The 26,341-nt window shown below is 40.8% G+C and overlaps 3 protein-coding genes and 1 pseudogene across 3 annotated transcripts in view; 2 read left to right on the plus strand and 2 right to left on the minus strand.

Annotated features, from left to right (window-relative positions):
- Positions 1-1,358: 1,358 nt before the first annotated feature.
- On the plus strand, positions 1,359-4,002 carry LOC127640295 (ferritin light chain-like; annotated as a pseudogene).
- Positions 4,003-6,165: 2,163 nt separating this feature from the next.
- Positions 6,166-9,001, plus strand: myod1 (myogenic differentiation 1). Its single transcript, XM_052122600.1, has 3 exons — positions 6,166-6,878; positions 7,695-7,773; positions 7,890-9,001. Exons 1-3 carry the CDS (start codon positions 6,369-6,371, stop codon positions 8,126-8,128), a joined length of 828 nt encoding a protein of 275 aa, XP_051978560.1. The 5' UTR covers positions 6,166-6,368; the 3' UTR covers positions 8,129-9,001.
- A 903-nt stretch (positions 9,002-9,904) lies between these two features.
- Positions 9,905-14,084, minus strand: tnnt3a (troponin T type 3a (skeletal, fast); the record flags this gene model as incomplete). The annotated part of the gene is made up of 9 exons (XM_052122742.1): positions 9,905-10,198; positions 11,655-11,695; positions 11,926-12,016; positions 12,110-12,222; positions 12,306-12,419; positions 12,910-12,987; positions 13,165-13,281; positions 13,804-13,849; positions 13,984-14,084. Coding segments are annotated over 9 exons (738 nt in total), but the record flags the coding sequence as incomplete, so codon positions are not given.
- A 333-nt stretch (positions 14,085-14,417) lies between these two features.
- The window catches only part of lsp1a (lymphocyte specific protein 1 a), a 67,425-nt gene continuing 55,501 nt past the window's right edge, over positions 14,418-26,341 (minus strand). The window contains exons 13-14 of the mRNA XM_052122590.1: positions 15,003-15,042; positions 14,418-14,855 (exon numbers count right to left, since the gene is read on the minus strand). Of these exons, the coding sequence (XP_051978550.1) occupies positions 14,762-14,855; positions 15,003-15,042 (134 nt within the window). The 3' untranslated portion in view covers positions 14,418-14,761. The remainder of the gene's footprint in view (positions 14,856-15,002; positions 15,043-26,341) is intronic.

Below are 26,341 nucleotides of genomic sequence, written 5' to 3' on the forward strand. Positions count from 1 at the left end.
TGTATGTCTTGAGCATTAATGAAGTATGTTTCAGTTTGAGTTTGTTGAAGTGGTCCTTGTAATCCTTGTGTGATATTATTGACAGCACTGATCCTGTGTCAATTTCCATCTATAATTTTTCCCCTTCAATGATAGGAGTCACCAAGATAATTTTGCAGCCAGTCTCTTTAAGAGAATGCAGCTCTGTATTTGACAAGCCTGCTGTATCAGAGTTTGCTGAGTCTGATTCGTTCAGTTAATTTACTCTTATATTTCTTTTTGCAAATGTCCTTCTCTTTTTCGCAGCTCTTTACATTGAAACAGCGATTTCTAATGTTCGCGTCAGAGTGAGCTCTCTCTCAGTCAGGAGCCTCTTTTGCGTGCCCTCACTGTACAGACCGCAGACAAACCTATCTCTAAGCAAGTCAGACAAACTATCTCTGAACTGGCAGTGCTCTGCGAGCCTCCGGAGCTCAGCTATGTACTCAGATACTGATTCTGTCTTTTGTTGGTTACACTTATGGAAGCGAAAGCACTCCATGATTATCAAGGGCTTTGGATTAAAATGCGTTTGCAGCACCTCCACAATTTCTTTCAATTGTTACTCCGCTGGCTTTAGTGTGCAGTTAAGCTGTGCAAGAGGTTGTATGTTTTCGCACCCATTACACTCAAGAGAATGGACACTTTTCTCTTGTCCACGATGTCTTCCACCGTACTGTCAAGAGCATCCATTTGTCCGACACACCCAGACATTTCAGTTTCCTGATTCTTCTTTTGTTTCAGGGCTGACTCTTTAGTGGTTTTGCTGCACTACAGGTTCTTTTCTCAGATCAGAGATATGCTCTAACACATCTTTGCTGCTCAATCGCCATTATTGCATTCAACACCTCAGTGCGCAAGCACAGAATACTGTTTTGCTATTGGCTCAAAATACAACAAAGGTGCAATCATATGCGACCAAATATTATTAAAGCAGGCTCTATCTAAAACAAGTAAATCTGCATGAACCCAGACTGCGTGAAAGTGAAGAGTGAAAAGTGAAGGCCGCTTATTTGTCACCTTCCCGACTCATGGACTTAAAAAGGGTTGACAGGAAGACAAATTGCTGTGAAGAAATTTGCAAATCAGACTGGTCAAGATGAGAGTGGTTTCAGTCATCTAGGTGTTAGAAAATTGCAGTTGCAGTGTGGAAATCATAAAGAATAACACGCAACATTATTTGCATGTCTACGACAGCGCATAGCGGGTTTATAACCAAAGTCTGAATTTCAAACAGCAAACTATCTTTAACGCGGTGTGTAGAATAATATTAAGGCCGATTCGACACAATTGTCTAGGAGAGTATTGACTAAGATTTCATGCACCGTTACCTCGTAAACATGTCGGAACCAAAAATCAAGAAAATAAAAAACAATCTCCCTCTCTGTGAAACACATGTTTCTGTTGTGGGGAGTCAGGCGAAGCAAAACCTTCCATCTGTTGTGGAGGAAAGTCCAACACACTCTCACGGTGAAATCATCAGAATTCGTACAACTTTTCTAAATTTGGCTAATTTGTATGATATCATGCAACTGGACTCGTTTGAACTCTTACGACTTTCACCACAGCCAATGACGCTACTGGACATCGTTGCTTCTGTCACACACAACAGCTTCCTATCATGTTTACTCTACTGATTGGTTAAGTTTAGATAAGGGGTTTGGGTAAGGGCATAATATTTATAAGTATGTCCTTAACCCCTTGTGCGCAGAACTCACGCTTACTTCGAGTTTATGTGATCAACATCATGCAAGAACATACAAAATAGCCAACCTGTAAATTATGTATGACCTTTCATTAGATTGGCTTGGAAAGTCTATTGAGTGTTTCCACCTTACTTCTGGAGGTCTCTTACAGACTGGAGGCGCTGGTAAACGAAAACTTTGCAGTAAAGATGCATGCAATGTAACGTACAGCCCCAAATCATTTATATATTTGGTAACACTTTGCAATAAAGTTGTATTCCTTGACATTAGTTTATTGCATAAGTTCATATAAAATAACAATGAACAATATTTTTCAGCAATTATTTATCTTTGTTAATGTTAATTTAAAAGCATATATATTTAAATAAGAAGTTGTATGTGTTAACATCAGTTTATGCATTATTAAACTAACATGAATGAATAATAAACAATCGTGTTTTTTATAAATAAACATTAACCAAGATGAATAATGCAGTAAAAATATATTATTCATTGTTAGTTCATATGATACCAAACACACCTTATTTTAAAGTATTAGATTGTATTACAGAGTTGCATTGCTTTTCAATGTTGCAAACATTTTGTCTGTACATATGATATATTTGTCTGTAAATATTACGTAATTATATTGATTTGTTGCTTTGATAAAAATAAAACTGATTTTCTATTTTAATTCTAACATTATAAAACTTGAAATAAATTCACAAAATGTGCAAATCATTCATACTCAATACAACTCAACCTTTTTGCTACAGGAACCATCTGAGGAAACTGTTGTTTGCAAAACCATAACTCTGTTTTCCTGTTATTAAGCTTTAAATCAGAGCTTCTTGTTGTCTTGATAGGCCAAATTGAGCATAATGATTTGGCTTTACTGAGAATGGCAGCATTTTTCCATTTGGAATCTGTGAACAAGAATGGGCAGAGGCAATGCTGCATTTCCTGTCCCAGCGTGGAGGACTGTTCTGCTGAAAGAACCTCCAGGTACAGTTACTCTGAAACCAACTTGTAAAAATAAAAATAAAGGCCACTACATATAAGACAAAGCTATATGATCAAAGTTGTTGATTATGATGTTTCTTAATGGCAACAGCCCCTACTTATGCTGCAGGGTTCAGTTACTTCTTTCAACGTTCACATGCAGACTTTCAAAACACAAAATGATTGTTATAATAAGCAGAATAATAAGACTAAAAAAATTATTTTCCTCCAGAGATTAAAGATATCACTTTTGATAAGGGCTCCTGGCTGGCTGGGGCAGCAGCTTTTGGAAATGGGGATAGAGGACAGAAAACGGAGAGATGGGGTAAACCCAAAGGGGGGGCTTTGCAGAGATCTCCACTTTAATGCCTGTCATGGTATACGTTTCCCTCGAGTTCCGGAAAATTGGGGAGATTAATGTGAAGGCAGAAGGACAGTGCATTAATTGTAGTTCCAGATGGATCGGCACTAGCATTGCTGTCACTTTACACTGCGTCCTCTCGTCTCTCTTCTATTTTTTTTACCATCCACCCATCCCTGCTTTTTATGACTTGAGTAAAACTGATCCGGTCTAGGACTGGTGAGGGTCCATCAGCAGCGATTTTGAACACCTTGTTATCCGTCCAACCGTGCTGGGTGATGGTTGTGCACACTGTGAAACAACTGCATGCTCTTTTGGTTAATTTACACAGTTTGGGCCAGCCTGATGACATGAATATTACATATATCACAAATATTTTAGCAAAACGACATTACATTAGTTATGACACATTTCGCCAAAAGTGAGTGAAATGGTGTTGTAATCAGTCAAGGTTTTAAGGTGAATGTTAGATGGAGGTTTTAATGAGTAAAACCTAACCTAAATTGTTAACTTAAACCTAACCAATAGTGATCTAAAATCAAATGAGAGGTTGACACAAAACATACATCCTTACCCTTAACCAATATCTAAACCTAACCCATAGCATCCAAAAACAAAATGCAAAATTGTGTGTGTGTGTAGTGGTCAGGCACTGAACAAGTGAGTGCTGTTCTTCCTGTCTGGAGTTCATGCATGTTATTTAAGCTGAACCAATGGAAGGACGAGCTGTCCATCATGGTGGAGCTGAGTCAATTGGCTCTTGAGTGGGGAGATCCTCATACTGCCAGTATAATCAAAGGTCAGTTCCTTCAGCCCCTCGTCCCAAAGGTCAAGCTCGTAGGTGACATCTTGACCAACGCTCTCAGAGTAGGTTGCACCAATGACAGTGCAGGTGGCTTCTGCGAGTACCTTATCGACCAGCTACAAAAAACCTGACGATCGCCTAGACTTCCTCTTTATAATCTACCTGCATTACATCCAGAGATAAGCAATCATGGCCTGAACGTGCCTTCCTAGATGGTGTACTATTGTATTTACATGATGCCATTTTTGTATAAACAAGAGGTGACTCCATTTGTTGAAAATATTATCATATTGCCACTAAAATCAAGGTATTCACAAAGAAGTCTCAAAGAGCTCAAAAGAGTTTTGAGATTACATTTCTACTTAAAATGTAATTTACAATCCATGTTTGGTGTTCAATATGAAATCTTTGACCATTGAGTATTATCCAGAACTGCCAATATTTTCTAAGTCTTTGTTGAGGCGGGGCACATTCGAGCGTTTGCCTGAGGGAGAGAGGAATTGGTAAGGTTTCCACCTGGGGTAAATTGTGGCTAAATATTTTTTACCAAATTGTAGAAGTGGCACAATCAAACCGTTCTTGCACACTTGAAGAAATCAGAATGTATTGATTTTATAACTATTTTATAAATGTATATTGACCTAGGTCTAGTTTAGGTGAGGCCAGGCTCACCGCGGCCCACCCCTGCCTACGCCACTGGTTTGACTGTTGTTGAAAAGCAGTCTTTTTGGTTGGTGTAAGCTGAAAAGCAATTTCTGTTTTATTGATAATAAAGAGTGACTCACGTGGACTGTGGAAACTCCTTTATGTCCCACAAAGTACCTTTATACAGTCTTGTTTTATTTACTGTACAAAAGTAACTCACTAAATAAAAGTAATCTTAATAATTATTATTTTGACGCCTAATTATCAGGCTAATTGTGTAATTATTGTTGTTCCTCTAAAAATAAAATATGTCTGTGTTTAAAAACTTAAAAATAAAAAGTGGGTGATCCTGGCAAAAAAGAAGGCAAACTGTGGGGACTTTTTCAGAAAATGGAGAGCTTTGAACTCTCATTTGGCTCAATAACGCCCCCTTTTGGTGAGGTGTGTGTGTGTGTGTGTGTGTGTGTGTGTGTGTGTGTGTGTGTGTGTGTGTGTGTGTGTGTGTGTGTGTGTGTGTGTGTGTGTGTGTGTGTGTGAGCGTGTATTTATCACTTTGTGGGGACCAAATGTCCCCATAAGGATAGTAAAACCCGAAATTTTTGACCTTGTGGGGACATTTTGTTGGTCCCCATGAGGAAAACAGCTTATAAATCATACTAAATGATGTTTTTTGAAAATGTAAAAATGCAGAAAGTTTTCTGTGAGGGTTAGGTTTAGGGGTAGGGTTAGGTTTAAGGGATAGAATATAAAGTTTGTACAGTATAAAAACCATTATGTCTATGGAAAGTCCCCATAAAACATGGAAACACTACATGTGTGTGTGTGTGTGTGTGTGTGTGTGTGTGTGTGTGTGTGTGTGTGTGTGTGTGTGTGTGTGTGTGTGTGTGTGTGTGTGTGTGTGTGTGTGTGTGTGTGTCCACTCAATAAAATGGGCCTCATCATAAATAGATCATGAACCAAATTAACTTTCACTGGTAGAATTTGCATTATATATATATATATATATATATATATATATATATATATATATATATATATATATATATTAGGCTATTTGTAGACTATTTGTGTGCTTTCAGTGCTGTTCTCATATGTGTGTGAGTGTTTAAAGTATTACAGACTTTATGATGGAACACTAGGAACATATAAATCTATAACATTTTGTTTTAGAGCAAAGATTAATTTTTGATTATGGACAATACCATATAGTGTATTGTCTTATCAAATAGGCCTGCAACATATCAAAACCATTGGATATTATTAATCAGAAAGAAAGTATTGGAAAGGTTCCCTGTCATATTTCTAAATTCCCCTGCATGGGAAAATTTAGGTAATTGGATTTTAACTTATGATAAGCTGACAACTGGGATTTGCTGTCAGTTCCATCTCATTGAAACTTGTATTTTAGTTGTTTACAACAGAACCAATGTGGTGAGAACAACTGTAACGATTATTTATAAACGCATTTATCATTTTAAAATTTTTATGGCACTGTGTTAGCTGTAGTCCTAGGCCTTGAATACCCCGCCCTCTTTCTCGGTGCACACGTTCATTGGTCAAACAGTCACATCCAGAACACGCCCCCGGACCGGCTAAGCTGCTATATAAACGGACCATGCTCCCTTACCAGCAACAAGTACCTGAAGGGTACAAGATAAGTAACTATTAAAGGACCTGCGAATTCTAACCGTTGTCTTGAGCATTAACTTGTTTCAAGATTGAAAGGAACTTGTCTTAATATTCCTATATCCTTAAAAACCTTTCTAGGTCTATAATACAGCTTGGGAATCGTTCAAGATTACTCCAAGTAGTCCTATTTGAGTGCATCCAATTTTCCCCCTACAAAATTTTGATGGAGTTGTCGGATATTCCGTTCCCCATCCCTTCAGCTGATGATTTCTACGATGACCCTTGCTTCAACACCAACGACATGCATTTCTTCGAAGACCTGGACCCCAGGCTCGTCCATGTGAGCCTGCTCAAGCCCGACGAGCATCACCATATCGAGGACGAGCACGTGCGAGTGCCCAGCGGGCATCACCAGGCCGGCAGGTGTCTGCTGTGGGCATGCAAAGCCTGCAAGAGAAAAACCACCAATGCTGACCGTCGCAAAGCCGCGACCATGCGGGAGAGGAGGCGACTGAGTAAAGTGAACGACGCTTTCGAGACCCTCAAGAGATGCACGTCCACCAACCCAAACCAGAGGCTGCCAAAGGTGGAGATTCTGAGAAACGCGATCAGTTACATTGAGTCTCTGCAGGCGCTGCTCAGGGGTCAAGAAGAAAACTATTACCCAGTTCTGGAACATTACAGTGGAGACTCAGACGCCTCCAGCCCGAGATCCAACTGCTCTGATGGCATGGTAAGACGTTTTATTACATGTTAATATAACAATATAGACCTATTTTATATGAAATATTAGTGATAATTTAAAAAATAATAAAAAAAAGCCTATTAGTAAGATTTCCATTTCACAACGAATTTCCATCAAATTGAATTAAAAATCCTTAGATATTTAAAGTTGTATTAATTTAATTTGGTTAAAGATTGAATACAGTAACCGAAACTAAAATAAAATAAACTATATGGCATATTATAGCCTATTTATAGGCTGCTTATTGTAGCCAATTTTTCTTTATTGCATTAAATTGTTCGCTACATTTATTTATTCATTATAATAAATAATTTATTCGTTTAATATCAGAAAAGGTATGATTGGGAATATATATATATATATATATATATATATATATATATATATATATATATATATATATATATATATACGAGTATATATATATATATATATATATATATATATATATATATATATATATATATATATATATATATATATATATATATATATATTTTTTTTTTTTTTTTTTCCCCGATATATATAAAGATTTACGCATTCAATTTCATAACAAATTACCAACACATTTGATTGAGTAATTTTCTAACGAACTGAAATTAATTAAACTGGTATATTTTAAGAATTTAAGACAAATGTTTAAAAAGGAAAATGCACTAAATAATTATCATAATATTACCATGGCATCGCGTCATGTTCAGCATTCAGGGAAATACAGCATTATAATCACGTTCATTTTTCATATTCTTTATCGGGTTTTATTTATTTAATTTTTGCTAAATATTTTTGTTTTGTGTTTTCTAGATGGATTGCATGGGTCCCGCATGTCAGTCGAGAAGAAGGAACAGTTATGACAGCTCTTACTTCAATGAGACGCCAAATGGTACGTCATATACCCGCACAAAATTCAATGTCATAATCCCAAAAATAAAAGTGTAAAGAGTAACTCAAAAGTTCAAATCCATTATTCTTTTTTATTTTTTTATTTTATTTTTACAGCTGATGCACGGAATAATAAAAACACAGTGGTGTCGAGTTTGGATTGCCTATCCAGCATCGTGGAGAGAATTTCCAAGGAGACCCCCGCGTGTCCCGTGTTGTCTTTGCCGGAGGGGCCCGACAGAAGCCCGTGTTCTCCCCAGGAAGGGTCTATCCTGAGTGAGCCCGGGGCCCCTGCACCCTCCCCGACCAACTGCCCCCAACAGCAAGCTCAGGATCCCATCTACCAAGTGCTATAAAGATTCACAACATTTCAGCAATTATAAAAAGACAATCTGAAAGAAACTTTCAGCAGAATAAAAATGGCAATTCCGATCTTAACAACTAAAGACCTTTTCGATCCACTGCTGGAAAACTAGGAACGAATGATCGATCGATCGATCGATCGATCGATCGATCGATCGATCGATCGATCTATCTATCTATCTATCTATCTATCTATCTATCTATCTATCTATCTATCTATCTATCTATCTATCTATCTATCTATCTATCTATCTATCTATCTATCTATCTTTCTTTCTTTCTTTCTTTCTTTCTTTCTTTCGCTCACACTTTTGTATTCTTTATTTTATTTATATGCTGTGGAAAACATCAAATTCCATTATGAAAATTCGTCAGTTTCGTAACTATGCTTATTTATATAATTGTATCCACGTGACCATGTGTTTCCCTTTGTGAGTATATTTTCTGTCACCATCATCTTGCATTTCCTAATTATTTACGAGAGAATCGTATTTCAGTAACGAAAAGTAGGACCATTTTTGTACATGTGTAAATAAGATCTGTTTTTTTAAAGCAACGAAAATGAACAAACAAGTTATGTATTTAATAATGCCTGCTTGAAACATTAGCTTGTTGTGTCTTGTGTTAAACTTTATATTTATACTTCTTAAACGAGTGAATGTCGGATTAATAAAAATAGAACTATTTATACTGAACAATTTATGAAGCAGTTTTGTGATTTATTCCATAATGTGATTTATTTAATGATTTTTTTTTTTAGTTAATTTAGTGGGACGATATTAAACGAATTATCCCAATTCCCAATTCCCAATTGTTAATAATAACAATATGCTAAGTTTATATTTCGTCCAGTTAGTGCTGCTAAATTCAAGGCTATTTCTCGAAATTATATATATATATATATATATAATGATACAAACACAGCTAACAATTGCCATAAACATGCCATTTAACAGTTTTTGGACACGTCGAATAAAATAGAAGTTACATGAATATTTGTATGTTATAGGCCTATATAATGTAGGCTAAATATGTTTTTTTAATGAACTTGTAGTAATGACAGCATTTCCAAAGTTTTTATAAGTTTGAATAAAAGATGTCATTTGCTTCACATTTACAGCAGATTAGTTTGCATGATTTATTGTGGGTTCTCCAATATTTCTGGAATAATTAAGGAATAATAATCCCCTCTCATGCAGTTTTGTGTGTGTATGAATTAAATGAAAATCGTGAAAAAGGGAAAACCTCGGGGCTGATGGAAACATAACAACAGCACCATCTTATGTTGCCTGAACCCTATTATTTTATTAGTTATTATTTTTTCAGTCTTGAACTGGGTTTGACCAGTGGCTTAATGCACTGTTTTCAGCAACAAATATACCCATGTACACATTTCTTATGTTTTTGTAATAATCATATTTGAATGTAGTGTTGTAACCCACACAACTTGTAACTTATGCTCAATGTGGAGTTTACACAGGAAAATTTTTTTCTTCACTGGTTTCGACAACAAAACTAATGTCAAGAGTTAGTAAGGTAGTAATCAGGTGTGAAAAAATGCTCATTTTTGAGGGACTGCACAAGGCGGGTAGATTTCTGGTTATGTTTGAATGTGAGATTGAGGTGCTCATCATGACGGGAATGCACAGACAAGGTTAGTGAGTGAATGAATGACACTAGTTTCATAGATGTAACTTGTAATAATTATTTTATATACTGTATATTTAAACATTATATGCAATGGTGAAGTTTTGAACAAAATGGTCTTGGATAACATGTCTAAAAACAAGGATTTTATTGATGTTTGTATAAGAACAGATCTACTGATCTAGGCTTTATAGTCACACTTTATTTACACGACATAAACTGGAAGCAACTAAGAGTTCAAGGCGAGAAAGAGTTCTTTGATATTTGACCTACAGCAACTACTGACTTTGGAGTGTAAGCAGCACAGATCAAAAGGGAAGGATGAATTTAACTCTTGTCCATCATCTTTGTGGTGGTCTTGGCCTGCAAGTAGATGTGTTTACTTCCTGCGACGAGAGGCGGCGCCCTTCTTGCTGCTGTAATACGAAAATGACAGTGAAAAGAAACCAGGTGAGCAAACTTACTTTCACTGTCACTGCTAAATCAATCAATCCATCCATCCATCAAACAATCTATCCATTCATCCATCCATCCATTCATCCATTTCTCCTTCTATCAATCCATGTGTCTGTCTGTCCATCCATCCATCCATCCATCATCTGTCCATTTCTCCATCCATCTATCTGTCCATCCGTCCATCCATCCATCCATCCATCCATCCATCCATCCATCCATCCATCCATCCATCCATCCATCTGTCCATTTCTCCATCCATCAATCCATGTATCTGTCCGTCCATCCATCCATCCATCTGTCCATTTCTCCATCCATCAATCCATGTGTCTGTCCATCCATCCATCTGTCCATTTCTCCATCCATCATTCCATGTGTCTGTCCGTCCGTCCATCCATCCATCCATCCATCCATCCATCCATCCAGCTGTCCATTTCTCCATCCATCCATCTGTCCATTTCTCCATCCATCAATCCATGTGTCTGTCCATCCATCCATCCATCCATCCATCCATCCATCCATCCATCCATCCATCCATCTGTCCATTTCTCCATCCATCCATCTGTCCATTTCTCCATCCATCAATCCATGTGTCTGTCCATCCATCCATCCATCCATCCATCCATCCATCCATCCATCCATTTGTCCATTTCTCCATCCATCAATCCATGTGACTTTCCATCCATCCATCCATCCACCCATCTATCCATCTGTCCATTTTTCCATCCATCAATCCATGTATCTGCCCATCCATCTGTCCATTTCTCCATCCATCAATCCATGTGTCCATCCATCCATCCATCCATCCATCTGTCCATTTCTCCATCCATCAATCCATGTGTCTGTCCATCCATCCATCCATCCATCCATCCATCCATCTGTCCATTTCTCCATCCATCCATCGAAAATGAAGGACTTAAAGTGAATTAATTCATATTTATAACACAATAATGTACATAATAGTACAAACTAGGATTTACTTAACATAATTTGATACTTTTTGAGTTTAATTGAGAATTCAACTTATAAATCTATTGTTTTTCTGTGTACAGACATCAGCCTTAATACTGGAAATTAAAAAATACCACAGTTGGGATACATGGATTCTTACATTAGTTTCTGTCCGATCAACATAAAGGTGCCATGTTCCAACAGTCACAAATGCAAATTACTTTGTTATTTTACTTTATATTTCTTTCATATAGACTAGTTATAAAAATTTTATTGAAACTGATTTTCACTCAAAATCATCCCTAAAAAATGGCCATAAATGTATCCTCATATTTACAAATCTCTTGTTAAAGTGAGAGCTGCACCACTTTTTCTCCACCTCAGGAAATCTGTAAATTAACTGAAGCAGCCACATACTAGGCATGCACAGCAGAGGGCGCCATGCATTAAAACAACAACTTGACTTACAATTTGCTCAACTCCTCCACTCTCTTGCGCAATGTGGTAACCTGAAGAAGATCAGAGTTGTGTTCAGATCTCAGCAAATCAAAGCTGTGCAATAGACAGTATTGACCAAAAAACACTTTGTAGCTCCTAACTGCAGAGACTTACCCTCGTAAAATGACTTAAAAATGGACATTACCTCAAAGGATAAAATACTGGTGAAAAAAAACTGGGATGTGCTTGTTCTGATGACTATTTTTGGTCCTCTTGTCCATTTCAGTAATTGTTTTCTCACCTCGTATTTCTGTTTCTTCAGCCTCTCCGTGTGGTCAAACTTCTCTGACTCAAGGGTCTTCATCCATTCAAACAACTCATTTGCCTTTTCTCTGAAGTCCAGGACACAAGACACAAGTAAGCGAGATCTGACTGCATGTGCACATCTGCTTTAATTTATTATGATAGAATGAGATATAACCAACCTGAGTTTGTCCTCACTGAGATGGTCAATGTTGAGTTGCTTGCGTCTCTCAGCCAGGATCTTCTTCTTCTTCTCTCTTTCTGTCTGTTTTTTGCCACCTCTCTTGGAGTCAGCCTGAAGAGCAACAGAGCCAAAACATTTCAGCCACATTCATATCAATCATTCATTCTCCCTTTCAGCCACTAAGACCTAATGACCTTCTGAAGATAGCTGCTGTAGTTGGAGCCCATTCCTGACAGAGCTGACTTTTTCTTGGCATCATCATCTGCCTTCTTCTTAGCATCTGCCTCCTCTTTCCTCAGCCTCTCCTCCTGTTGCCGTACACATGGATAATAGAAGATGTGAGTGTTTTACTAGAGGATGGACACAATACAGGTAGGATGTCTTTGAGAAGGTCAGTGATACACACTAGAGGTCGACTCATAGTGGATGTTGCGATAGCGATAACTAAGGTGGTGTTAAAGGCCAAAAACTGATTAATTGGCCAATAGTTTTTCTAATTGATTTCTAGAATGTCAAAAAATTTCTTATTCTTTCCTTACTGCGACAGGCACAAAAATTCCAAAATGAACAGAATCCCAGATGCAGTTTATTGTTCAACCAAAATGCCAAAAATAACCAGAACGATTTGGTGCATAACACAGGACTTGTAAGTATAACCAAGGCCTAAACACACCAGGGACTCTTATTATGAAATGATGAAAAACAATTGGCAACTATCGCAATAGATGTTTGCCGATTACAATAGTTCCAATAAGCAACTTTAGACTATAGATATATCGGTCTACCTCTAATACACACCTCACGTCTCGCCTGGCGCTCCTTATCTTTTTCAGTCCGGATCCTCTGCTGCTCTGCCCTCTCAGATCTGCGCTTCTCCTGTTGGAGGACCACCAAAAACACATCCACATTTTACTTTCACAAGTCCTTATTCCCACATTCTTTCACCATTTGGAAACATTTGCTACCAGGGCTTGTGTGGCCAAGGCAAAATACTACAGAAATACTTCTCAAAAAGTTCATAACAATTTTACTTCTAGGGTGACAATCACTCACAATTCTGTCTTTGAGGGCGATGAGCTCCTCCTCTTCCTTCTTCCTGTCCTCGAAGTGAGCATCGATGAGGGACTGCAGCTCAACCAGATCCTTGTTCTGACGTTTCTTCTGGATGTCCTGTGTTCAGACAACATGGTGAGATTCCGTAAGTACATAATATAAAATACGGTCATTGTCCATGTACCGTCATTTTGGTTAATCCATGAGTGAAGGTCCAATAACATGTTGGTAACTGAGATTAAGCAAGTAGTATTCAGCTGGTCATGTGATTTCGGCATGGCAGCCTCCATGAGGAGACCCTCTCAATGTAGAATAAAACAGCTATTAGTCTCATCTCATGTGATTGCTCATAATTCTAGACATATATTTCAATATCACAATTAATTTCTTTAGGAGTAACATTTTTTTAATAAGGTAAAAATCACTGAGTGCACCTTAAACAGCTGTTGATTTATCATTGCAATAATCGCTTGAATAGTCAATAAATTGTTCTCAACCTTGTTAGATGAATTGATTATCAATATTTTATTGCAGCCTTAGTTGCGAATTCAAAGACGTGAATAGCTCTGAGTTAAATCTCCAAGTCATCTCGTAATTCGTACAGAAATTCAGACAGAATGTTAATGCAACAATACTTACATCAAAGTCCACTTTCTCACCATCTGGGATCTTGGGTCCTGATGGCCTTTATAAAAGAATTAAAATGAGCTATCACTATAAAATCATTCCATATTATAAAATTAACAATTTCCATCAATTTGCAGTCATGTGTATATGCATAGTTCCCAATGATGTCTCTGTGAGAAAATGACTACTTACTTGAACTTTGGCTTCTCGTCTGTTTTAAGAATGAAGAAGGGACAAGTACATGTTATTGGGTTATTGGGAAATCCACACCAGGCAGTACAAATGGCAACATATTACATGACAATATTCAAACTTAAAATGTGTAATGTTGTGTCTAAAAGATTAGAAGGAAAATAAATATAATTGATTCATAGATTTATAATGAATTCAATTAAATTACATCAGTAGTCAACATACCTTCCTCTTAAAAGACATGTGCATGCAGCAAGCATTGAACAAAATCAGAAAGCAAGAGCAGAATAGAACATTTTCAATAAGATATATGGTTACTCTGGTTATATCAGGTAAAAAGTGGAGGTTGAGTGTGACCCTTGGCTACAGTGTAACATATGAGTACAATTTCTCAGTGCTAACCGACCAATAAGAAGGTGGAGTGCACTGTTAAATGGTTGGGGCCTAAGGATGAGAGAATTGTTTACGCCATGTACCTACTACAGGCTCATGTTCTGGCTCAGGATCAGTCTCTGATTCTGGGGCAGCCTCAGGTGCCACCTCAACCTCCACCTCTATAGCTATTGCATGCAGGGGGTGAGGGAATTTGCATGGGGTTCATTTAGGAGGGGTTAACCGATAGAGGATGACTTATAGGGGAGTTAATAACTTTCAGAGCCCTTTTGTAAAGCAAGTCAGTTCACTCAGATGCCATCTTGCTTTTACTACAATATGAATGTTGCACCCAAGCAATAGTAATTTTAGGAATGATACAAATGCATTCCAGAATACTCCTGCACTATTTTTCTCTTGTGAAAAGAGATGAACAATAACAACAGAAATAAAATACTTGAAGAAAACATCTAAAAATATACTCACCCTCGACTTGATCACTGTGAAAGCCAAAAACAATGATAAACAAAATCCTGATTATGGCCTGTTAATACAGTTCATTCAAATTCAGTGGATTGTGGGTAGATTGGTTTGCAATTCTCTCAGAACTGTTTTTAAAATGAAATGCTGAAGTTTCTTATACTTACACATCCTCTGTGTCAGATATGATGACAATGGACTCTGAGACTGAGAGGAAATGAAAAAATAATGGACAAATTAGAACCTCTAGACCAGACAAGAGTCTAGTGAACACTTGCAAATTCAAGCACTAAATTTATGGAGAGACCTCCTTGGAATGGTGATTCATAAAACTGTCATGAAATTGCCTCCTCCCCTTCCAAGTTGACCCATTTACCCTACCCCAATGCTGTTGGATGTCTTGCTAAATGAAAAACAGTAATCAAGACTGTCAACCATAGTATGCAAATACTCCAGAATTATCCAATTTAATCCTTAAACGAGTTTTTTAGGATATGTAAGAATTCTGACTAACTTTAAGGTTCACAAAATGTCTGAGAGTGTAAGAGGTTTCAAAATGAATTACGTTTAAGGCAACAACACTATTTGGTATAATAGTCTGGTACTTTTTTATGACAGTTCCAAAGTTTTGATATGAGCTAAGCATCTTTTAGCTAAGCATTGACCGAAATGTTTTATTATAAGCTTTAAATCAGCTGAAATATAAGCTGACTGAAGAACTGGCTGACACAGGATAAGTGAGATGTCCCCTTACCCATACATAGATTTATGTGAATGTTTGCTTTCACTCTGTGTGAAAGATTCATGAGCTTGTCAAGACTGTAAATGTCAATGAAATTATCAAAAGGCACTTTCCTTCAGATCACTTTCTTGAATGGATGAAAACATTTTAAAAATTCTTAGAAAATACTGAGAATCTTGGTTTCTTAATCATTTTAATGGAAAAATTAAAGGGTTTGATGACCTACGGTATAAATTAAGACAATGAACTGTTACTCTCAGGGGTTTTATAAACATTTTTGATCAATCAAACATTTTGATGTGTGCCATCTCAGGCCTAAGAATTTGACTTGGACAGCTGCTTATAACAGGCACAAACATTGTTCCGGATCCAGTTTCCAAGTTCCAGCTCAAGTTCTTTCTCTTGAAATAGTATCTATAATGTACATTTACCTTCCATATCTGGGCATAGATCCTAAAGACTTTGTATAGATTTAGATTGGATAGATTATTTCTTATCATTCAGATTTCTAAGATATTACTGCTTTGATGAACATTGGGGATTTTGACCATTAAACTGCCCTGAAAAAGCACAGTAACTGCACTTTCTTTTGATATACGAATTTGGGTCTTTTAGCCATAGCATATAGCAGTCATATAACAGATGGGGTTGGCTCAGCTAAACTCAGATTCAGAGAAATCAGAGTGAGATAATCCACATTTGATTGGACACCCTGTTGGAGCCATTTTTAACTAGGTTTCAGTGTTGATGTATTTACTGTAGGCCTATTTTGGCTTTGTAGTGCAGAATGCTTAAAATGAATATTCTGAGTTAAATGCAAATTAAGCTGCTTAGACAGCATCTGTAAAATGTTGTTGATTAGAGCAAAAAATAATTTTACTAGTACTTAAAAATATTGTGTTGACAGTTGTGCACTTTCAATATAGTGTGGGGCTATCATTACCTAATAGACCACCATTTAAAGTGTAAATTAAAATGTTTTTGAATTTCTATGTTCTGTGATAATCAACTGCATGCTTCTGTCATTGTCTAAGCTTTTTATGTTTGTGGCATCAGAGCACACAATATTCTGAGTATCTGTTTAGAGATCTCAATGGGCAGTGGCAGTCAGATCTGGTGACATTGTGAACAGATCAGTCTACCTCAAACCACAGGTTTATCTGTGTTTTTCCCTCTTACATCATGCATTCACTGTCTTACAAATGTTGCGCTTTCACTCCACTCTATCTTATTCTCAAGGTGACTTCAAAAGTCTATAACTGTCCTTTCCACAGCAACACGACGCAGCACCAAAGAATATAGGAAGTAAAAAAAATAGGAAGTACAAATTACAGGCACATTTACTATTGGCCAACTGATACCTACAAGCAGCCTTGTGCATTGGATAAAACATGAAGAATAGTGCAGCCTTCAAAGTCTAGACTTCTACATCTATGTGTTTTATTTTCCACTCAAAAGTAATTCCATATATTCAGGACCTCAGTTAAAACATGGACCTCATTCCATTTTACAACTTACATTTTCTTAAAGTTTTTTGCGATGCTTTTTTTGCACATGTCTAATCTACTGGTCCTCAGATGAGGTGGGGGGTCTCTAACTTCACCCTCTCAACTCTTTCCTGCCCTCGCTATTCCCTCACCCGCTTGCTCTCATGCCCTCTCACCCTTACCTCAGAAAAGCTGAAAGAAGTGAGCTCCCTGCTGGCGGAGACCGGCTGTAAAGTCCTGCAAATATCTAGGCCTGAATAAGTCGTTCTGTTATAGTGACACCTGATACATGGATATCTCCTATTGGTGCAGATGGCATAGTGGGAAGAGTTAAGGAGGGAAGGTCCAGAACTTGGTTCCGTGCACTGAATAAGGAGATGAATATGGGTTTAAGGGAGTGTGACAGAGGCATATGTTTCTTAAGAACCAGTCAAGACACTGTTGCTATATTTGCTGTTGAACTACGCAAGCAAAATTAACCCTTTTTTATGAATGGGTTGAATTTGAGAGTGACAAGTTTGGCATTTGGAGTTAATGGATGGATGTTTTGGCTGTTGAGGTGTCCCTCAAGTACTCATGTGATGTGTAAGTGTAACAAACTCCATGGTGACATGAACTGTTTGACAGTTGATATGAGTTTAACTAAAATAACTAATAAATAAGTATTTCACACAGATTTGGTTGTTTTCGTTTCATTGTGAATGTTTAGAAGTCCCTAATGCATTAATAAATGGCTATAAATTAATTGCATTCTGTAGTTGGCACAAAAATATTGTGTAATTCAGTAGTTCTCAGTAGGCCTAGGTGATATGGCCAAAAACATTTTCACGATATTCTTTTTTATATCGTTCGATATCTATATTTAACAAGATATACATTAACATTTGCACATTGAAATTTTTTTTTTATCCTAAACAGTCAAAATAGTTTCCCGGTCGAGTCTATCGATCGAGTGCAGTTGGATATAAATGTTAAAAGATCATCTGTTCGTTTTGAAGCATAATGATGGCATTACCGTATTTGTTTGAATATTTTTACATTCGGATTATATATTTTTATATTTCTTTACATTCAGACGCACAAGTATGGGGGCCTATTGGAAGCCCTTGTGACTGAATGATATTGTATGTGGGTTCAGGGGTATCCCCTGAGAGAAAATGTAACATGTGGCGGAGGACACGCAATCCACCACAGCATCTACGCACAATTCACCACGCACCCCACCGAGAGTGAACCACATTATAGCAATCACGAGGAGGTTACCCCATGTGACTCTACCCTCCCTAGCAACCAGGCCAATTTGGTGGCTGGAGTCATTCAGCATGCGTTGGGATTCAAACTCACGAACGTCAGTGGTGGTAGCCAGGGTCTTTACCACTGAGCTACCCAGGCCCCTGTTTGTTTATTATTAAAGGGTCATAATATGCCGACTAATAAAGCTAACCACATTGACTTATGTAGCACCTCATGTCTACTCACATGTGGGAAAAAGAGGCAACGTATATGGCCTGGTTAGGGCATAAATGAAGCGTGTTCGTGATAAAGAAAAATATTCATACAGTGCAAAAGGATCAGAGCTGGTGTACACAGCACAATTGTTTTGTCACACCGCTCACTAGAGACGATGAGAGGGAATGGAATCAATCCAGGATACGGACATGGAACACAGTGACTGGCATAGCCTAATCTAGCATGGCAGCTAACTTCAGCAACTTCACACATTCTGAAAAGCCGAACTGCTTTTGTTTTTAGTGACACAGACTTGATCTATATAGACAGATATAGAACATAGCCTAAATGTCGAAAATTACTCAAAAGCTTGGATTTTTTTATTGCAATAAATATTTATAAATTTTTAAATGGAAAGTCGTGTTGAAAATAAGTGCATTTCAGTTCCTCTTCTGTCACTCACTCGACGGTGTGTCGATGTAGTGACACTAGGGGTCTCTCTTGAGAGCCTCGGTTACCTCTTATCTTTGAGAAAAGGCCAATGAGAATTAGCAAACAGAATGTGCATGCCCCTCCCCCGGACATATGGGTATAAAAGGAGGGAAGCTTGCTTCTGTTCAGCGCCGAGCGGTTGTGTTTCAGCAAGCTGAGTAAACCCACTGCTGTTCCATTTACCTCCATAGAGCATACGCTGTTGGAGATACGGTGCATTTTCAGCAGCTTTTCTCTTCTTATGCATGCCAGTGCAGACTACGCCCCTGGGCGTTTCGACAGCCCTTCTAAAAGAGTATATCAATCTGAAAGAGTACACACATTGATGTTAAACATCTTTTTAAAGATGCTTCTTACTCAAGATGCCCCCTCTGTCTTTGTGTCATTCCACATGTGCCCCCGTCCTGTTCTGAGATGAGACTGGCTCGCCTAGTGGCCAGTCTGATGTCTCTTTCGAAGCCCCCAAGCTGGATGAGAGTTTGCCGCTGCATCGGAGAGCATCTTGGTGGACTCCGATGCTGAATACTCAACTGGTCTAGCGCATTCAGGTGTGCCGGCCCAGTCTGAGGCCGACACTGAGCTGTCCGCTATGCTTGCCTCCCAGTCGGGCACACCGCTACTGGCTCCTGGACAAGATTCCTGCCACTGATCTGTAGCAAGCACATATTGATCCACTCAGACAACACAGCAACTGTAGCATATATAAATCGCCAAAGCGGCGTTCACTCTCGTCGCATGTCGCAACTCACCCACCATCTCCTCCTTTGGAGTCAGCAGCGGCTGAGGTCACTGCACGCCACTCATGACTTGGGCAACCTCAATGCCACAGCGGACGCGCTGTCACAGAAGGTAATGCTCAGCGGATAGTGGAGCTCCACCCTCAGGTAGTCCAACTGATTTGGGGTGGATTCGGCAGAGCACAGGTAGATCTGTTTGCCTCCCAAGAATCCACCCACAACCCACTCTGGTACTCTCTGACAGATGCCCCCCTCGGGCATCAGACACAATCTCATGCTCTTTGCAACAGCACCTCCCTGGCGGATTCCCCTGAGGAAGGCCTACTTTATCAGGGACGGTTCACCCTCTGGAATTTCCACGTCTGGCCATTGGATGGGATGTGGAAGATCTAACCACCAGCTGTCGTAGACACAATCACTCAAGCCAGAGCTCCCACTACCAGGCAGCTTTATGCCCTAAAGTGGCGCTTATTTGCAAATTGGTGTTCTTCCCGATCTAAAGACCCACTGAGGTGCACAGTAAGGTCAGTGCTCCTCCACAGTAAAGGTTTATGTAGCCGCCATAGCGGCTCACCATGACAAATTGGACGGTAAGTTGTTAGGGAAGCACAACCTAATCATCAGATTCCTTGGAGGTGCCCAGAAGCTAAACCCTCCTAGGCTATGCCTGTTCCCCTCATGGGATCTCTCCATGGTCCTCTCGGGCCTTTGGAGAGCCCCATTTGAACTGCTAGATTCGGTCCAACTAAAGACCCTCTCCTTGAAGCTGGCCCTCCTGATTGCGCTCGCTTCCAATAAGTGGGTTGGGGACCTGCAAGCATTCTCTGTAAGCGACACTTGCCTGGACTTTGGTCCGGCAAATTCTCACATCATCCTGAGACCCCGACCGGGCTACATGCCCAAGGATCCTACGACCCCTTTCAGGGATCAGGTAGTGAACCTGCAAACGCTGCCCCGGGAGGAGGCAGACCCAGCCTTAGCATTGCTGTGTCCAGTGCGTGCTTTGTGCACCTATTTGGATTGCACGCAGAGTTTTAGATGCTCTGAGCAGCTCTTTGTCTGCTTTGGTGGACAGCGGAAAGGGAACACTGTCTCCAAATAGAGGCTTGCTCACTGGATCGTGGACGCCACTGTGTTTGCCTACCAGACCTATGCCGTGCCTGCACCCTTGCAGGTTTGAGCACACTCTACGATGAGTGTGGCATCCTGGTGGGCACTGGCCAATGGCACCTCTCTAGCAGACATCTGCAGAGTGGCAGTCTGGGCAACACCCAATACCTTCGCAAGATTTTACGATCTCTGGGTTGAGCCGATCTCATCCTGTGTTTGGTCGGGTCCGAACACGTAGAATTCTGTAATGCGGAACAGCTGGCCAGGTGTATCCCTTGCGCATAGCGCCTTTCCCCTCTCCTGAGGCGAAGACGTGCGCTCTACTCCCCCAGTCAAGTTTATAAGTCATAGACCCTGGATGTCCTTCCTCCCTAGCCATTTGGGTCCGAATTCAGCGGAGGAGTTTGCAGCCAGACCCACTGCAGGCACCGGGTCGCCTGCATTGGAAAAATTGCTCTACAGGTACTGATTACACTGGTAAGCCCCTGTGATGTATTTTCTGCAATACAGTCCCCCTGTCGGCAGACCCGCGTCTCCCTTGGGTAGAGTTCCCTCTGTCCCCCGGCCGCTGTGTTTGTAGAGCTCCTCCCCGTAGAGGCAGCCTACCACCGCGCCACTTCCATATGTGGCTGGTAAGCCTATGTAACGTATTTACCACAAGTTAATCTCCCCTGTTTGGCAAGATGTGGTCTCCGCGGGGTCTTTTCCTCCCGAAAGAATAGGATAGGAAAAGAACACCTTCTCCGATGCGTGTTATAGCGTTAGATGGCCCCAGTCGCATTTAAGACTCATTGGAGAGAAAACATAGAGATAGAAAAGGCAGCGGCTGGCGCAGCCTGCTCCCGTGCTATTTTCCCTTCCTCAGGGATGTGGGGAACTACACATGAAAGTTGCGTGCAGTCTGATGGACCTGCTATTTTTGCACGCAGCAGCTTGCTTGCACCTGCATCAACAGTCCCCATAACACGGTTCAGTGTTGTGCCATTTTTAGATAGGGATCCCTAGTGTCACTACATCGATAAAACATCAAGAGTGACAGAATGAACGTCTTGGTTACTGTCATAACCTCTGTTCCCTGATGGAGGGAACGAGACGTTGTGTCCCTCTTGTAACATCACTGTATCGCTGAAATGGCCGGGACCTTACTCTTGGCTCCTCAGCTCAAAACTGTCTGAACAGACGCAAGCTTCCCTTCTTTTATACACGTATGTCCGGAGGAGGGGCATGAAAATTCTGTCCGCCAATCCTCATTGGCCTTTTCTCAAAGATAAGAGGTAACCGCAGCTCTCAAGAGAGACCCCTAGTGTCACTACATCAACACAACATCTCTTTCCCTCCATCAGGGAACAGAAGTTATGACTGTAACCAAGACATTTATTTTGATATTGTTGATGTTTCTAATATATTTTTCCTCTTGTAACTGTCAATGGTAATATATTTAATTTACAGTGAGTATATACAGTACAAAAGAACAGGAAATAAACTCAACAAAAAAAAGAAACATCCCGTTCTCAGGTATTTTAAAGATAATTTTGTAAAAATCGAAAAGACTTTACAGATCTTTATTTTAAAGGGTTTAAACAATGTTTTCCATGCTTGTTTATTGAACCATAAACTATTAATGAACATGCACCTGTGGATCGGTCATTAAGACAGCTTACAGACAGTAGACAATTAAGGTCACAGTTATAAAAACGTTAAGACACTAAAGAGACCTTTCTACTGACTCTGAAAAACACCAAAATAAAGATGCCCAGGATCCTTACTCATCTGCGTGAACGTGCCTTAGGCATGCTGCATGGAGGCATGAGGACTGCAGATGTGGCCAGGGCAATAAATTGCAATGTCTGTACTGTGAGACGCCTAAGACAGCACTACAGGGAGAAAGGAAGGATAGCTGATTATCCTCACAGTGGCAGACCACGTGTAACAACACTTGCACAGGATCGGTACATCCGAATATCACACCAGCGGGACAGGTACACGATGGCAACAACAACTGCCCGAGTTACACCAGGAACTCACAATCCCTCCATCAGTGCTCAGACTGTCCACAATAGGCTGAAAAAGGCTGGAGTGAGAGCTTGTAGGCCTGTTGTAAGGCAGGTCCATACCAGACATCACCAGCAACAACGTTGCCAATGAGCACAAAGCCACCTTCACTGGACCAGACAGGAATGGCAAAAAGTGCTCTTCTATGACGAGTCATGGTTTTGTTTCACTCTTGATTATCGTTGAAGGAATGAGCGTTACACCGAGGCCTGTACTCTGGAACGGGATCGATTTGGAGGTGGAGGGTCCGTCATGGTCTGGCGCGGTATGTCACAGCATCATCGGACTGAGCTTGTTGTCATTGCAGGCAATCTCAATGCTGTGTGTTACAGGGAAGACATCCTCCATGTGGTACCCTTCCTGAAGGCTCATCCTGACATGACCCTCCAGCATGACAATGCCACCAGACATACTGCATGTTCTGTGCATGATTTCCTGCAAGACAGGAATGTCATTGTTCTGCCATCGCCAGCAAAGAGCCCGGATCTCAATCCCATTGAGCACGTCTGGGACCTGTTGGATCGGAGGGTGAGGGCTAGGGCCATTCCCCCCCAGAAATGTCTGGGAACTTGCAAGTGCCTTGGTGGAACATGTCACAGCAAGAACTGTTATATCTGGTGCAGTCCATGAGTAGGTTTCTCCTGCAGATTCGGGGCAAGCACGTCTTGATCCGTTCAGACAGCAGCACGATGGTTGCGTACATAAATCGCAAAGGTGCCGTGCGCTCTTGTCATATGTCACAACTCGCCTGCCATCTCCTCCTGTGGAGCCAGCAATGGCTCAGGTCGCTGCGCGCCACTCACATCCCGGTCAACCTCAACACGGCAGTGAATGCGCTGTCATGACAAGGTAAGCCCAGCAGATAGTGCAGGCCCCACCCCCAGGCGGTCCAGCTGATTTGGGATGGGTTCGGCAAAGCCAATAGACCTGTTCGCTTCCCAAGAGACCTCCCATTGCCCGCTCTGGTACTCCCTAACGGAGGCTTCCCTCGGGACAAATGCGCTGGCACACAGCTGGCCCCGGGGGCTGCGCAAGTACGCATTCCCCCTAGTGAGCCTAATTGCAAGGTCAGGGAGGATGAGGAACAAGTCACTCTGGTTGCCCCCTACTGGCGCACACGGACTTGGTTCACGGATCTCGCGCTCCTTGCGACAGCCCCTCCCTGGCAAATTCCCATGAAGAAGGACCTTCTTTCTCAGGGACGGGGCAACCTCTGGCATGCACCCCCAGACCTCTGGATCCTCCACGTCTGGCCCCAGGACAGGATGTGAAAGATCTAAATGGCCTACCACCTGCTGTCGTAGACACGGTCAACCAAGCCAGAGCTCCCTCTACCAGGCAACTTTATGCCCTAAAATGGTGCTTGTTCACAAATTGGTATTCAGGAGGGGCTGGAGGGGAGGCTCTGCCCTCCACCTTGAAGGTGTATGTAGCCACCCCGACGCATTGGATGGCAAGTCCTTGGGTAAGCACAAATTTATTATCAGGTTCATTAGAGGCGCCCAGAGGTTGAACCCTCACCGGCCAAACCTGTTCCTCTCCAGGGATCTCTCAGTGGTCCTCTTGGGCCTACAGAGAACCCCCTTCAAGCCGCTAGAATCAGTTGAGCTCAAAGCCCTCTCCTTGAAGACGGCCCTCCGGGAGGAGGCAGACCCAGCCTTTTCGTTGCTCTGTCCGGTGCATGCTTTGCGTACCTATGTGGACCGCACACTGAGCATTAGATGTTCTGAGCCGCTCTTTGTCTGCTTTGGTGGACAGCAGAAAGGGAACGCTGTCTCCAAACAGAGGCTTTCCCACTGGGTTGTTGATGCCATCGCATTGGCCTATCACACACAGGCCGTGCTCGCCCCCTTGTGGGTTCAAGCACACTCGACAAGAAGTGTGGCATCCTCATGGGCACTCGCCAACAGCACCTCCCTAGCAGACATATACAGAGCAGCAGACAGGGCAACACCCAATATCTTCACAAGATTTTAGAGTCTCAGGGTTGAGCCGATGTGTTTTCTCCGGTCCGAGCCAGTAGAACTCGGTAACATGGAACAACTGACCGGGTGTACCTCTTGCACCTAGCGCCTTTCCCCTCCACTGAGGCGATCATGTGCGCTCTTATCCCAGGAGATCCCACTAACACAGCTCCCTGGATGACTCGTCCCTAGCCCTATGGTCCACAAATTCAGCGGAGGAATTCCCCAACCAGACCCACTACTGGTACTTAAACTACTCTGTACTGGAATAGGTGCTCCACAGGATGGGCCCTTGTGTGGATTAATCCCCCTGTGTGTATTTTCTGCAGTACGGTCCCCTTACGGGCGGACCCGGATCTCCCTTGGGCAGTCCCCGCTGTCCCCAGTCACCGTGTTTGTAGCAACTCCTCCCTCACAGCAGGTAGGATTTACCACCGCGCCATTCCCACACGTGACCCACATGTGACATATTTGCCACTCTTATCCCAGGAGATCCCATGCCTCCCTTGGCAGGTGGTGGTCTCCACAGGGTCTTTTCCCCCTGAAAGAATAGGAGTTGGAAAAGAACGCCTTCCCCGATGTGTGTGATAGCATTAAGTTTGCCCCAGCTGCTTTGACTCTATGCGAGAAACAAAGAGAGAAAAGGCACGGCTGGCATGTCCTGCTCCCATGCTTGGCACGTCGCTTTGTTCCCCCCTTCGGGGTGCCAGGAACCTAAATTTTTTATAATGATTTTATGGGGTGTTGGGGAACGGTACATGCAGTCTGACGCAGCCTGTCACTTTGGCACGCAACTGCCTGCCCGCACCTGCGTCAGCAGCGCACGTAAATACAGAAAATAATAAAGTAAAAAAGTTATACAATAATAAATTCAGGAATAAATGTAATTAAAAACTAATTATATTTGTTTTATCAAGACATATATTCGTTTATTTATTTTCTTATTATTAAATGTATTTATTTATTATTTTTGCAGGTTTGGGCCTCCATATTTTACATGCACATGTTACCAGACACGTCATATTTTTTATCAAGAAAATTCACGTTGGATCATAGTTTCTTTTTCTAGCAAGACCTTTGATATTAGGGCAAAAATCATATTCTTGATAATAATTTTTGTATTATTTTCCTGTAAAAATATCTAAAAATCCTTAAAACAAGATCAATTTGATTCATCTTGTTTTAGAAACAACACTGCATAAGATATTTTGGTTTTTCAGAGAATGTATTTTTAACATGTGTATTTTGAGTTTTTGTAGTCAAAACAAGTGAAAAAATCTACCAGTGCTGAAGAAGTAATCAAAAGTATTTACAATATGTTACTGACCTTGAGCAATCTAACAGAATACGTTACAAATTACATTTTACCGCATGTATTCTGTAATCTGTAGTGGAATACATTTCAAAAGTAACCCTCCCAACCCTGTCAGTAGAGCCACAAGGAAAGATAAGACACACTTGAAATTGTGCAAA

This window comes from Xyrauchen texanus, chromosome 49 (assembly GCF_025860055.1).
Source record: "Xyrauchen texanus isolate HMW12.3.18 chromosome 49, RBS_HiC_50CHRs, whole genome shotgun sequence".
Taxonomy (NCBI): Eukaryota; Metazoa; Chordata; class Actinopteri; order Cypriniformes; family Catostomidae; genus Xyrauchen; species Xyrauchen texanus.

What these genes read in the sequence shown, in the direction of transcription:
- myod1 (XM_052122600.1), top strand. Translation starts at nt 6,369, where the DNA reads ATGGAGTTGTCGGATATTCCGTTCCCCATCCCTTCAGCTGATGATTTC. An exon ending in CCAACTGCTCTGATGGCATG is followed by an intron (nt 6,879 to 7,694) that starts GTAAGACGTTTT and finishes TGTGTTTTCTAG; the next exon opens with ATGGATTGCATGGGTCCCGC. An exon ending in CTTCAATGAGACGCCAAATG is followed by an intron (nt 7,774 to 7,889) that starts GTACGTCATATA and finishes TTATTTTTACAG; the next exon opens with CTGATGCACGGAATAATAAA.